The sequence below is a fragment of the Trifolium pratense genome, linkage group LG4 (assembly GCF_020283565.1).
Source record: "Trifolium pratense cultivar HEN17-A07 linkage group LG4, ARS_RC_1.1, whole genome shotgun sequence".
Lineage (NCBI taxonomy): Eukaryota > Viridiplantae > Streptophyta > Magnoliopsida > Fabales > Fabaceae > Trifolium > Trifolium pratense.
This window is the reverse complement of record NC_060062.1, coordinates 4488139-4502196: the sequence shown is the minus strand read 5'-3', so window position 1 is coordinate 4502196 and position 14058 is coordinate 4488139. Positions and strand designations below refer to the sequence as shown.

Below are 14058 nucleotides of genomic sequence, written 5' to 3'. Positions count from 1 at the left end.
ACCTTGCCAGGACTTAAATCTTGGATCTCAAACTCCTTAATAGTTCGCTCAACTAATTGAGCTACTCATCTCCACCCTTGAAGCTGCCTCTAACATGATGAATATTTTTATAGAACTTATGAATGGTTGTAACGTTTATGGAGTTATGTGTGCGCACGTGTTTTTGTTTAGTATGTTAACCCGTTAACTTGTTACACGGTCAGTGCATCTCTATTAAACTCTAAAAGTAATTCGGAGAAAACGAGAGAACCAATTAAATTTAATTTACATTTAATTTCATAAGAATAAATAAAAATAAATCTTAAAATTTATAAAACTTGATCTTTTTTACTTATAATTTGGAATAAAGAAAATTTTATTATTTCTTATAAATTGGGAAGGAAGGGGTAGTATCAAAATATGATAATGTTTCCATTTTGAACATAACAAAATGTTATGATATTGGTAAATTCATGTTAGTTAAGTAACTGTTTTAGAGGTTGTTATCTGATTAGTTAGAAAGTTAGTTAGTTTTGATAGAGCTAATAACTTGTATGTCAAGTAATACTGTATAAGTATCCTTTGTCTTGTAATCAATGAGCATTCTCATTAAGTGATAGTGAGATAGGCTCACCGTAAGTGTGCCTATGATGTGTGCTTGTGTTTGAGCGCATTATGCGCCTATTGTGTGTGTTCTCTGGCGAGCTCGTGTTGCGCTTGCGCCTATCATTTGTGCAAGTGAACTAGTGTACGTTGCTCTAACACAAAATTCTTGATTAGTACTATCGATGATTTAATTAGTACAGTATCAATTATATATTGTTGTTCTCACATGAAGTACCTAGCAACATATTCAATGTCCTATCATAGATAGACCATGCTACAATCTGCTGTCAGAAACATTGAAATTTGAAACTAAGCTAACTCAGAATAATACATGAAATTTTGCAATTGTTGATGAGGGAAACCATATGAAAACATAACAAAAGGGTCTTTATTTCTATCAACATTTCTTATCCTTCAAACCTTTTCTAATCATCTTCTCTGTCAATATTCATGGATATATAGACCTCAGTCACATAAAATATCTAATATTAACACACATGATCATGCATAGACTGATGAGAAAATATACATTTGTAAGATCATTTAAAAAAAAAGAGGTAATTTTTCATAGAAGTATATAAGAAAGAAAAGCATCGTACGTTTTAGAGAAAAGTACTTTTAGAATGCTACCAAACAATGCATAATTGATGAGACAAGAGTTTCTTCTTTTCACTCAAATGAAAATTAGGTGGAGCTGTTATCTTTCTCAATGATGGCCTTGAAAATACCATTAAGGAAACACTATTAGCATTAAGGTGCACTTTATCACAATCCCTCAAATTGATCTCTCTCAGTTGTGTGCAGTTTTCAACTACGTGCTTCACTCCCTTCATTGTGACAAGAAGACATCTTTCCAGTATAATTTGCAAAAGCCCGCGACAATTCTTTGAGATTGCATAAAGTGTTTCATCGACAACATTTGTATCTGACAAGTTCGTTTCCCGTAACTACGATCAAGAGGTGGCTGGAACCACTTGATGTCAAATCTAATCCAAACCAGATTAGGCGATTCAATAGACCGAATACTGGTGGTGAAAGCCAAAATATATATATATATATATATATATATATATATATATATATATATATATATATATATTCCCCTGAAAAACTCATACATACTTTAATTACCCAACGACCAACAAAAATTAGCAAAATTATAAGTGAAGTAGTAAACAAAATTGTTACATGTCACATTGATATGCGAAGAATGCGAGGGGAAGTTGAGACGATATGCGAAGAAAACACGGTGACGCTCTTGCTGTTGCTGCCGCTGCTTCCAGGTCTGTTTTGATACCACATGCGGCGGCATTATGTCCTGGAGGAAAATTAAAATCGATCATTCGATTAGAGCTGAATAGGAGGGTTCTGATGTTAGGAGACAAATTTGCAGTGGGAGAGGATTTGCAGCTATGCTACTCAGAAGTTGAACCATGCATGATACCTCTGCTATGGTTTTATAATGCAAATCACATTAGAAGGGGATGCAGTATTTTACAGTACGTCCCCGTGAGCATAGTGCAGGGGTGAAGTTTAAATCCGGGATTCCCACTTATTCATCTCAAGGGGTGAATTTCTCGTCACTAGGTTACTTGACCCCCAAAAAAAAAAACACGTTACAATTAACAAGACGTGATGTATGTCAGTGTCACGTTGAAATATCAGATGGGACATCAAGTAAGAATAGATTGATCCTCTCCTTATGGGATATGATTTCAACTGGAATACTTAATATTGGAAAAACTACTTATTTGAGTTTGAAGTACTATAAATAATAAGCACCCAACAGAAAAAGATTCAAAAGTTAAATAGCCAAATGAAACTTCAAACACCATGAGAAGCAAATACAACATATCTAAGTTGACATTTTCAAGGAAACAATCTAGAAGAAATAACTCCTAAGACATAAACATCTCACTTACTTTTCAGAGTTCAAGCATCAGCACAACAATTCCAACATACTAGCAAATAAGGCGGCATCCAAGACTCGAGAAGAGTTTCCTCTTGCTCTCAGTACAGCAAAAATGAGGCGGAGGCGTTATCTTTCTCAATGTCGGCCTTATAAATAACATCGAGTCAACAACATCTACAGCCACTTTAGTACAATACGTCAAATTGATCTCTCTCAGTTGTGTGCAATTTTCTAATGCTTGTCTCACTCCCTTTTCTGTGACATTTAAACAACAACTCAAGTCAAGTTGAAGTAGCCGAAAGCAACTCTTTGAAATCACATTGAGTGATTTATCATTAATTTTGGAACGTGACAAGTTCAACACCTCCAACGTGGAAACCTTAAAGTTCATTCTAAGTGGCTCGAGTCTTTGAGAATAGACTATACTCAATTGTCTAATCTTACTACATCTCTTTAAAACCAGGCCAATACCTTTCTCAGATATGCGACAGCACCAACTCAAATCCAGTAGTTGTAAATTCGGGAGAATGGAAGCAAACACATGGACGTGTTTTTCAGTCAGCCATTTGTTGTCAGATAAATGAAGAGACTTTAATTGAGGGTTTACAACCAAATTCATCAAGGTACTAGAATTCTCTACACCCATGTATTTAGTAGTACCTGTGCCTTCCATTTTGACCTCATTAAGTTTAGAACAGTTCCTAAGTAGTGCAGACAAGGTTACAATTGTGAGCCTACTACAATCACTAATGTCTATAGAGACCAAATCAACAAGAAATAAAGACAACTCAACAAAATTGCTATCCTTTAGAAAATGGGCACTTTGAAGATCCAAGTATTGAATAGATTGACACTTAGACAATAACTTAAAGATTCCGGCATAAGTATATCTGCTGCAACCGCTGAGGACGAGCCTCCTTAAAGGAAGACCTTCCTCTGCGATAGATGATAACAATTCATCTGTGACAGCCGAATACGACAAATTAAGACAATTTAAGCCCTTCAAACTCACCAAAGAGTTAATAAAGTGTGAACTATTTCCCAATCCCCCAAATTCAGTAAAAGAGAGAGACCTCAAACCCGGTCTCTCGCGGATGGCAGAAGCAATGCCATTGTGGGTTAATAAAGAACAGTCAAAAATCACAACCTCTTCAAGAAACTCACAGCTCTTGCACAAGTGAAGAAGCAATGAGTCATAATCTATGTTGTAATGGCCACCGATATTAACCTTGCGGAGCTTAGGAAGTGAAGTTAACATAGTCTCCAATCCAACATCAATATTGTCAATTTCTACCAACTTAGTTTCAACACTAGTACTACTAATGTCAAGTTCTTCAAGAAAAGGGAAACAATCGGAGATGCGAACAAGGTCATCATTATCAAGTGAAACAATGTTGGAACATGTGAGAGAATTCAAAGTTGTAATCTTTTTGGACAAAGCTCGCAGCCCATATGCGGGAATGGTGAATTGGTTGGAGAGTTTGAGTGTTTTTAGGTTCAATGGGAAAGTAGATATTTGGTAGAGAAGCTCGTCGATATCGCCATCTTTGGAGAAGAGTGTGAGGTCGAGGGAAGTGAGGTTTGGAAACCTTTGGAATAGGCGAGGAATGAAAGGTAGAGTTTGATCACATATTTGAAAAGAGAACACGAGACAGTTGATGATAGCTAGAAACTGTTTGGAGACCATAGATATACACTCCAAGCAACGTTTGTCATCGTTGAGGAATGTGAAGACAGATTCCCAACACTCTTCTGGTAAATAAAAATTTGCTGTTGCAGTTGTTTTCATGGAGGAGGAAGACATTTGTTGTCAAGATTTGGGAGAGTAGGTTTCATTAGTGAACAAGCTTAAGGGGTGTATTGAATGAGATTTTAATAGATTTTTTTATAATAAAAGAATCATATGATATTCAATCAAGATTTATGGAATTAAATATATTTGTTGATATTCAATTAAGATTATTAAGAAAATTATTTTTTTTTGCACATGATTAAGATTTATTTTTTTTGACACACGATTAAGATTTTTTTGAAATCATAAAAATCCATTATAAATCCATTAGAATCCCACAAAATCATGTGTCATCAATCATGATTGTAAAACAAACATTTATTTTTATTGCTTATAAAAATAAAATAAAAAACATTTTGTTTTTATTTTTTTTTTTGGTACAATAAAACAACATATGTATTAAAATCCTACAAAATCAATATAATCTCATAAAATATTATAAAATTTTAAGACTTTTTTGCCAAAATAGTCTCTCAAAATCTTAATTCAATACACCCCCTAAATATAAAGAGTTTAATTGTTATGCACTGTCGGTGTAAAGATTCTTTACACATACATTCAATGATGTGTTGTCATATCATTTAATGAATGTGGCACATCATGTGTTTTTAAATATCATACATGATGTGTCAATATATTACTGGATGCATGTGTAAAATAACTTTACACTGACGGATATAGCAACTACTAGAATAACAAAAAGATTCCAACTTTTCGCACCGCCTAGAAAGCAAATTGAGTTAATGGGCACATATGCTGAGTTTGAGCTAAAAATATTGTCACTCGCTAATTCGAATGTGAACTGAAACTCAATTCGCTACGTAGAGTGCAAAATTTAAGGATGAATTAATGAGGGGATCATGTTAGTTATGGAATAAAATCGAGATGTTAACACACCAAGGATAGGGGGCGAGTTAAATTGAGAATAAAAAAAGAATACAACATTGTACCCAAAAAAAAAAAAAATATATTAAAATGAGGCATAAATCAAAATGAATGGGCAATATTAACGGGTTTAAATCAAAAAAAGGAATATAACATATGACCAACATTAATGGGCATAGAGAAATTCTTTAGGTAAATAAACACGTTCTAAGCATGGATCAAATAGGAATAAAAAAGGAATACAACACATGACCAATATTAATGTGCATAAATCAAAATTAATGCATTTTAGCCATCAAATAGCCGGAAGAACACACGTTTTAAGCAAAAAAGAGTAGGGAGTCGTATAAATGGAAATAATAAAATTTGGTTTTTCTAGGATGCGAACTGTTTTTCTCCCATTTTGTTATTTACATATTCATTGGTTAGCATGCTAACTGCGGTGTTCCAATTTTACAATTTTATACCCTCGTTTTCTAAGTAGCGAAGGGTAAATTGGGAATGTTAGGGGGCGTGCCGGGGGTGCGAGAAATAGATTCTAATAAAATATACAAAACTTATGCCCAATAACACTTATAAGCCCAATACATATTATCTAACGAAGATTGCTTTTTAGGCCCCCATAGTTTCCTCTAAAGCCCCCCAACGTGACCATTTTGGCCTATAAAGGATTTCGGATTTTAGAATCCGAAACATGTTTATGGAACGTAAGGTTACGATAAAAATACACCAAATCATGGAAATATACGTTCTAAATTTCTAACTAGGTTTTTTTGGATTACACTTTCTTTTTGAGGCATTGAAAGTTGGATTTTAAATCCGTTTGCTTTTGGCTTGCATGAATAAAAAAAAAAATTAAGCCAAAAAACTTGTAGGGACCAAAATAAAAAATGCTACAATTAGAGGGAACAATAAAATATTTAAGCCAAATAAATTATACGAATTACTAATTTCTATTAAAATTTGAGAAATAAAAAAAAAATTATAAGAAGAAATAATATTATTTTTTTGACAAAGAGAGAAATAATATTATTAATTACATTTAGTGAATGATTAATGATTATAATAAGATATAACAATTCATTAATTATTATTCACTCAACATAATTAACCAAGTAATTTGACTTGAGCGGTCTGAATAAAAATCATACTGGAAAATTGAGTTCAATTACTAAAAAAGAACAATTCTCAATCAAATTTTATTTACCCTCAGACCAAACTCTAGGTTAAAAATTATTTTCATTTGTGTTTTCAAACACATTGTGGTTAAAGAATATAAGTATATATTTGACTAGAATTTGGATGGTTAATTATTAATGTATATATTTAGTATATTTTAACATCTAAAGTTCATGATTAATTGTGTTAGTTGATGATTAATGAAGTGTAACACCATAAGAAAAAAACAAATCAAATATTTTCTCAAGCCAATAGATGCAGATAGATAAAATATACATTCCAATAGTTTCTTGGAGCACCATAGTCATTTTGCTTTCTACTTTGATTTTTTGAAATATACAATATATAGCTTAATCATTGATTTTCATAACATATTTTATTCTAATGAAAGGACTATTACTGGATGATTCTCTACTACATTGCCTTTCCTTTCCTTTCACTTATATCAACAGAAGATTCATCACCACATTGTCATTCAACTCATACAATTTACTAGCATAGCATGCACTTGTTTGTGAAAATAAAAGAAATGACATGGAATGAATTATGACCCAAAGACAATCACAAAATCCATGTTCATAAATGTCTAGGATATTTAAGGTTAGTGATCATGTCAACCTTCTTGTGAGTAAGAAGAAGGTTGAGTTCGTCAACTGGTGGTACATTCTATTAAAGAAACATTTTTAACTTTAATAGTTATAAAACTAATGGTACAAATAGCACACTAAATGTTCAATTTTTGACAAAATTACTTGATTATCAAAACTAGAGGTTAACTCCTTCAATTTTGAATAACATATCTCAGTTTTGCTCTAAAGTAATCTCTAAAAATTTCAATTTTGCCATAAAGTAACTCCTAAAATTCCAAAAATTTTGGAGAGAGTCTGGGCAAGTGTCGAAGCTGGTCGTGACTTGTCTCTGCCACCGATACTTATAGTATGCGAGTCTAACAACTAGACTACTGAAAGAGAAATGATCTAAGAGAATTGTCATGATGTTTTTTCTTTTTTTTTTCCTGTTTTATCACATTTTCCTATGTACCTATTGCTTTGTCTCCTTGACATGTAAACAAAGCACATTACAGGCAAGGTTGGAGAAGACATAAACTTAAACTTGAAACAGCATGAAAAACCAAAGTAAGATCCACATCAGCAAGATTTCCCTAATGCAGCATGACTCACAATTCAGCAAAAGCAAACCAAAGCTGCATTTGCATCATTAATTTGCTTTAGGTCCTTCAAGTGTCTTCCAATGGATTCTGAATTCCTTCCCTAATGTCAAATGAGTCATGAACTTCAATTCAGTTAACAGAGCAAATTATGAAAACCTCCAAAATGAGTCAAAGAAGAAGGCCATACATATCTACAAAACCAGTGATCAATTCAATCAATTAGTTCAATTCGACCGATAATATTAGATTTTAAATCACAGGCATTTCCACACACTACACCATTTATTCGCTTACATATATCATGGAAAAATAGAAAACTCTCTAGCATAAAAACATCTTACATTTTAATGTTCAAACATCGGCAGAGAAGTTTCAAAATACTAGCCGACAAGGCATCCATGACGTGATAAGAGTTCCTTATCTTCATCACTTAAACGATAGTGAGGCGGTAGGGTTATCTTTCTCAATGAAGGCCTTAAAAATACCATGTCAACAATATTAACAAAATTAATGTTATTACAATACCCCAAATTGATCTCTCTAAGTTGCGTGCAATTCTCAACCACGTGCTCCACTCCGTTCTTTGTGACATTCTTACAACTTTCGAGTAATAGTTGCAAGAGCCCACAACAACTCTTCGAGATCACATAAAGTGTTTTATCGTCAATACTTGTATATGACAAGTTCAACACCTTCAACTGGGGAACTTCAAAGTTCATTCCTTGCACCTTTACTCCAAAACAGGAGGTTAAGTTCAGATGTCTAAGCTTACGACATCTCCTTAAAATTTGATAAATACCTTCTTCCGATATGTCTTTGCAATTGCTCAAATCAAGCAGTTGCAAATTGGGAAAAATGGAAGCAAATATTTTGATGCTTTCGTCTTTTAGACATGAACTGTAAGCCAAATGGAGAAATTTTAATTGAGGGCTTACGACAAAATCCATGAGAGAATTAGAATTCTCTACGGTCTCTTTCCCAATAGTTGTGTATTCCATTCTGATCTCACTAAGTGAAGAACAATTTCCAACGAGTGCACACAAGGCTAAATTTGTGAGATTTCCACTATCACTAAGATTTATAGACATCAAACCACCAAGAAACAAAGACAACTTGACAACATGGTGATCATTTAGAAACTCGGCTTTTTGAAGATCCAAATGTTGTATACCTTGACACTTGGATAACAAAGAAAATATTCCAACATAACTATAGCCGGTGCAATTTTGGAGGACGAGTTTTCTCAAAGGAAGACCTCTCATTGCAATTGAGGTAAGCAACTTATCTGATATACGCGAAGACGACAAATCAAGACTAGTTAAGCCCTTTAAATTCGCCAACGAGTCAACAAAGTGTGAACTAATTATGTCATTGCTTCCATATGATCTCCATCTAATGGATAGAGACCTCAAAGTTTGTCGTCTCTCGCGGATTGCATAAGCAATGCCATGGTGAGTTAACAATGAGCAATTCATCATCATAACTTGTTCAAGAAACTCACAATTCTTACACAAGTGCAAAAGTGATGAGTCGTTTACATAACAATGACCAGAGAGATTAATCTTACGGAGTTTGAAAAGTGCTAATGAAAGAGCATCTAAACCATCAAGGAAGTTTACATGATTTGCAAACTCTCCTGGATTACTAAGGTCAAGTTCTTCGAGCAAAGGGAAACATTCGGCAATGAGAAACAAGTCAGTGCCATAGATAGACTCAATGTTGGAACAAACAAGAGATATCAAAGTTGTAATCTTTTTGGAAAAAGCTCGTAACCCAATTGCGGGAATGGTTGGTTGGTTGGAGATATTTAGTGATGTGAGCTTCAATCGGAAACAAGAGATTTGAGAGAGAAGCGCGTCAAGGTCACCGCAGAAGCAGGTGAGGTCGAGGGATGTGAGGTTGACGAACCTTTTGAAAAGCCGGTGCAAAAAAGGGTGTGTTGGAACATAGATAGTGAGAGAGAATCGAAGACGGTTGGTGATGGAGAAAAACTCTTTTGAGGCAATGGAGAGAGACTTCAAGTAGTGATGGTTGTGTTCACCGTCGCTGCCGTCGTTGAGGAATGTGAAGATTAATTCCCAGCATTGATCTGGTATTTCTTCAACCATTGTGGAAGAAACGAATGTGAAAACTAAGTGTTGAATTGGAGATACTTTGTTCGGTGAATGTGTTCTAAATATATTAGGGGTTTAGGATTGGGGTTTTTGTTTTGACTTGTGACGCAAATGGTTAGGTTATACTAGCTTCCAAAGTTTATATTCAAACTATATATAGTATAATAATGTTACGAAAATCAATTGCAATCAATATCTTTTGACAGGATCAATCGGTATTATTTTGTATTGATATTGTATTTTAGAGTGGAGATTTATTTTGATCTCCCGTAAAAAACATTTGTCTTAGAAGTGGTAAATCCACTAAAATTAAACTCACATAATTGTGAAGTCACTAGATTTGGTCTAGCGGTGAGGGGTTTGGCTAGTATGTTATAAGTCCTGAGTTCGAGCTCACTGTAAACCAAAAAAAAAAAAAAAAACTCACATAATTGTGAGATCGCGAATTCGAACCCAGGTCACGACGATCTCTCATAATTTTTTGATGTACTAGTTTAGTTCCTACCAAAAAAACTTAAATGTCACCAAAAAAAATTAAATTAATCTCTACATTTTTATAGTCAGAACATATTAGTCCTTGATTTATTGTGATAAAGGGACTAATTTATTAATTATCCACTGTATGAAAATGTCAGAGACTAAATTGAATTTTATTTTTGTCGAGTACTGAATTGGACCATAAAAAAATTGCGAAGAACTTTAATGAGTCTTCACTCTTGTATTTATTATATTCATCATGTTATTATTTTATTGTATATGGATCACTTGATTGTTCACTTTCTTTTTTACCAAAATGAAAGTAATTTTTTTGAACAACCAAAACGAAAGTAATTCTTATCATTAATTAATAAAATTTCAAGAGAGTTTGGTCTATAATGATAAAAAGATATGTTTTGGATCCGGGAGGTTCTGAATTCAAGTCCTCTCAAAAGTCTTTCCTATCTTAAACTGGGACATCTGCTCACCCTAAAGTTTTTCGATTCAATACAAAAAAATAATTATCTCAAATCTATGAGAATTAACCAAGCATTGAGCTTCTTAGCAAGCATATAGACTATATTGTCCCCAAAGTTACCCTATTTATAGGGACCTAAATATCCTTCACATTCCTTTTGATTACATGCAGCTAACCAAACTTACCGAAGGACAGGTGAAGTGCCAAATTAACACTTCACTTCAAAAAAAAAAAAAAAAAACTATTTACTATTCAACAATGCACAAAATTGGGTTTTTTTTTTCAGGACTAACACAAGTTCTATATTTTTTGCGAGGGAGCAAAATGAAATTTCACTTGTTATTTTCGAAAATTTTCTTTAACAAATCTCAAAGAAGACCAATTGTTGTCTACAATTTCTCTTTTTGTCTACTTACCTAATAGCTAGACTCATATTTTAAATGTGGAGAAATGTGCAATGTCATATTCGAACTCGGGTCACTACAAATCAACAACTCTGCAACCCTAATTTGAGTTGCACTTACGGAATTTCCTATAATAGATTTTACATGTCAATGTTCACCTTTTTTTGTTGGTATTAAACCTTCAATTCTTAAAAAAAGGAGGTTCCCAATAATCTAAAGTTTGGCCGTGATAATTTCAATATTCACCTTTACTAACATTTTACATGTCAATGTTCATGGAGTATATCTTTTGCTTTTTAGGATCTCATTATTAATCAGAGACATCATCACATCAAGTACATTAATAATACTTAATTGTTTACATCAAGTACAATTGGTGTTTTATGATTTATAAATATAAACTTACATAGAAATAAAAAACTTACATAGAAATATATCACTTCTATATAAGTGACACAAAATTTAAAAAAAGTTTTCAAATTCTTTAGTTTTTACTGATAGTATGTGAATCTCTACCCCTAAGATGATTGTTATGTGTATTCGTTCTTTTAGAGCTTCGACCCTCTTTTATTAAAAAAAAAATGTCTCTAAATTTCTCATTAGACCAACAACATCTCTCTCATTTTTCAAATTGAATCAAAAGAAAAGAAAGATTTGATAACATGAATATAAAAAGATATTATATATTCAGAGCCAAGTACATTAGTTTATCATCATAAATTACATCAACATTCTATCTACCAAGTACAAGAAAAATGACATATTACATACACATCTATAAACCAACTAAAGTCAAACGAAATTGATGACTCACTTCTTTTATTTTACTAATCAAATCTTTGTGTTTAATGCTATCACCATGCTTTCTCAACTTTGGTTGAAACAATGACCAAATCCTATTTTCCAAACTTTGTGATGTATATTTAATACTCTTATTGTCAACCATAGCATCATCACTTTCAAGTGCCAAAATATAATTCTTCAAGTATACCTTATAAATTGGTATAATACCTTCCACCAAATGTTTACACACACTTTCCCTCAATATCTCATCATAGATTATCAAATTACATTGTTTCTTGTACCTTTCATCAAAAGCTAGAATAAAAGCATTTATTCTCTTAGCTAAATCTTGACAAGTCATAGAAGATGAAACTACAAGAATATTTTGAAGATTTACCCAAGTATTCTTCAAATAAAGTGTTGCATAATATTCTTTATATTGGTCATGTGCTTTTAACCAAGAATCTCCCATCATAATCCCAACTAAAGTACCCTTTAAATTGTAGAAATGACAATGATTATTCATCATAAAAAAATATGACATATTGATATCTTCATATGCTTTTGACCAATTGTCTAAATTTACTGCAACTTCCCTAATTATGCTATATATTTGAGTTACAAAAATACCCTCTTCATATAGTTCATTTTTCCAACTAAGATATATTTCCAAAACCTTATTTAAATGTGGCTTATACTCATCACTAAGAAGCTTATTACAATAATCAGTAACAAAACTTACCAGCTTAGGAACAGTACCATCTGAGGGAGGACAAGTTGGTCTTTGCAACTTCACTTGTTCTGAAAGTTGCAAGAATATCTCACTAGCACCATTCACAACTTTTGTGATAAGATCCTTTGTAACAATTCTAATTTCTTCACAAGCTTCTCCTCTAAAAAGTTGATTAAATTTTAGTCTTAAACCATTCAAAACCTTAAACATTGACAACAAATTCAATAGCTTGAAAGGATCATTTTTCTTCTCAGTAACAACCTTTCCAAATTTGATAAATGAAAAGATTCTTGATTCAATAGCAATCTTTGCAAAACAACTTATCCATGCTTTTGAACCAGTTTTCTCGAATACATTAGTACATAGCGTGTATTCAACCTCAAGAAGTTTCTTAACAACCAACTCCAAATGATTTCCCCATTGATCTATGCAATTTTCCATTCCATGTGAAACCTCAAACTCGGATGTTGAAGTCTCAAGGTAGCTCAAATCCAAAGTCTTCAAACTTCGGCGAGCATTTGTACCTCGAACTTCAACATACATAGTTTGACACTTGTCTAGCCTGTTATTAGCATTTAATCTCTCGGCAATGACCTGAAGTTTCGCTGTTAAAGAACTTGGAAATTTCAAACCTTGTTCTGTGACATTGTTTTGCTGATCAATTTGTGATGTCAATGAAACCAAAGGAAGAGGCATAGAATTTTCCATTAGAAGTTTGTGAAAAGCAATCTCTAGTTTGTCAAGGGCAATACTGAGAATTCCTCCTTCCAATCGTGCATCGTCCTCTATGGCCTGCAATTCTTGCAATATTCTGAAGGATTTCTTTATATTCAATAGGTAAACCTCATTAGTACTAATTGTTGTTTTGTTTTGTAAGAACTCAAAAACACTCTTCAACCAACTAGTTGCTAACTTACAATTATCAGTGAGAAGCTTCAATGCCTCTTCAAGCTTCTTTGTGTTCGAGACATATGTGAATAAATCGGAACTCGCGTCTGCCGAAAGAGAATGTTCCAATTGGTTAACACATTGAAAAACTTTGTGGACTGCTGAAACAGAACATAGAACACTGTCTAAACCATGTTCAACATCAGAAAAAGGAAGGTTTTGCATTGAGATTGGTCTAAGAGAAGCTTGCATGGATAAAAATCTTTGGTTAAGTAGCTTCAATCTTGAACCAGATTCATCTAATGCAGAAGAAATAGTTTTTGATGTTTCTAAGCTAGAATTTAAGAACTTTCTAACAGCTTCAATGTTGTCTTTGCTTTCCATATTAAAGATTGGAAAATTAAGTGTTTGTTTTTGACAATGATTACTAGTTTGGCTTTTGAGGTTGTATTGAGAAATGATTAGATTTCAACATGATGTTTGATCTAATGTAAAAAAAAGATAATCTTTGTTGGTTTCTTGTTAATCTAACCATCCACTTTCTTTCACCAAACTCAACAAACAGAAGTTAAAATAAAGGAAGGTAACTTCACTTGCAAAATAAACATCTCAGAATCTTCAACCACCAGGCAGTAGAACTTCCTTGAATTGGGGTAC

The 14058-nt window shown here is 33.0% G+C and overlaps 3 protein-coding genes across 3 annotated transcripts; all 3 read right to left on the bottom strand.

Moving 5' to 3' along the window:
• Nucleotides 1–1211: 1211 nt before the first annotated feature.
• Nucleotides 1212–4301, bottom strand: LOC123920890 (F-box/LRR-repeat protein 4-like). Its single transcript, XM_045973219.1, has 2 exons — nucleotides 2846–4301; nucleotides 1212–1510 (listed from the first exon to the last, which is right to left on the bottom strand). The coding sequence occupies exons 1-2, from the start codon at nucleotides 4299–4301 to the stop codon at nucleotides 1212–1214; spliced, it is 1755 nt and encodes a 584-aa protein (XP_045829175.1).
• Nucleotides 4302–7904: 3603 nt separating this feature from the next.
• LOC123920889 (dynein regulatory complex subunit 6-like) lies at nucleotides 7905–9632 on the bottom strand. Its single transcript, XM_045973218.1, has one exon. The coding sequence runs from the start codon at nucleotides 9630–9632 to the stop codon at nucleotides 7905–7907; it is 1728 nt and encodes a 575-aa protein (XP_045829174.1).
• A 2140-nt stretch (nucleotides 9633–11772) lies between these two features.
• LOC123920888 (exocyst complex component EXO70I-like) lies at nucleotides 11773–13785 on the bottom strand. Its single transcript, XM_045973217.1, has one exon. It carries the CDS (start codon nucleotides 13783–13785, stop codon nucleotides 11773–11775), a length of 2013 nt encoding a protein of 670 aa, XP_045829173.1.
• Nucleotides 13786–14058: the final 273 nt, after the last annotated feature.

Bases quoted from the DNA above. Each gene is read 5' to 3' on its own strand.
- LOC123920890 (XM_045973219.1), bottom strand. From the start codon at position 4,301: ATGTCTTCCTCCTCCATGAAAACAACTGCAACAGCAAATTTTTATTTA. The intron at 1,511-2,845 runs GTTCCAAAATTA...CGAACTTGTCAG, and splicing joins GGAGGTGTTGAACTTGTCAC to ATACAAATGTTGTCGATGAA.
- LOC123920889 (XM_045973218.1), bottom strand. From the start codon at position 9,632: ATGGTTGAAGAAATACCAGATCAATGCTGGGAATTAATCTTCACATTC.
- LOC123920888 (XM_045973217.1), bottom strand. From the start codon at position 13,785: ATGGAAAGCAAAGACAACATTGAAGCTGTTAGAAAGTTCTTAAATTCT.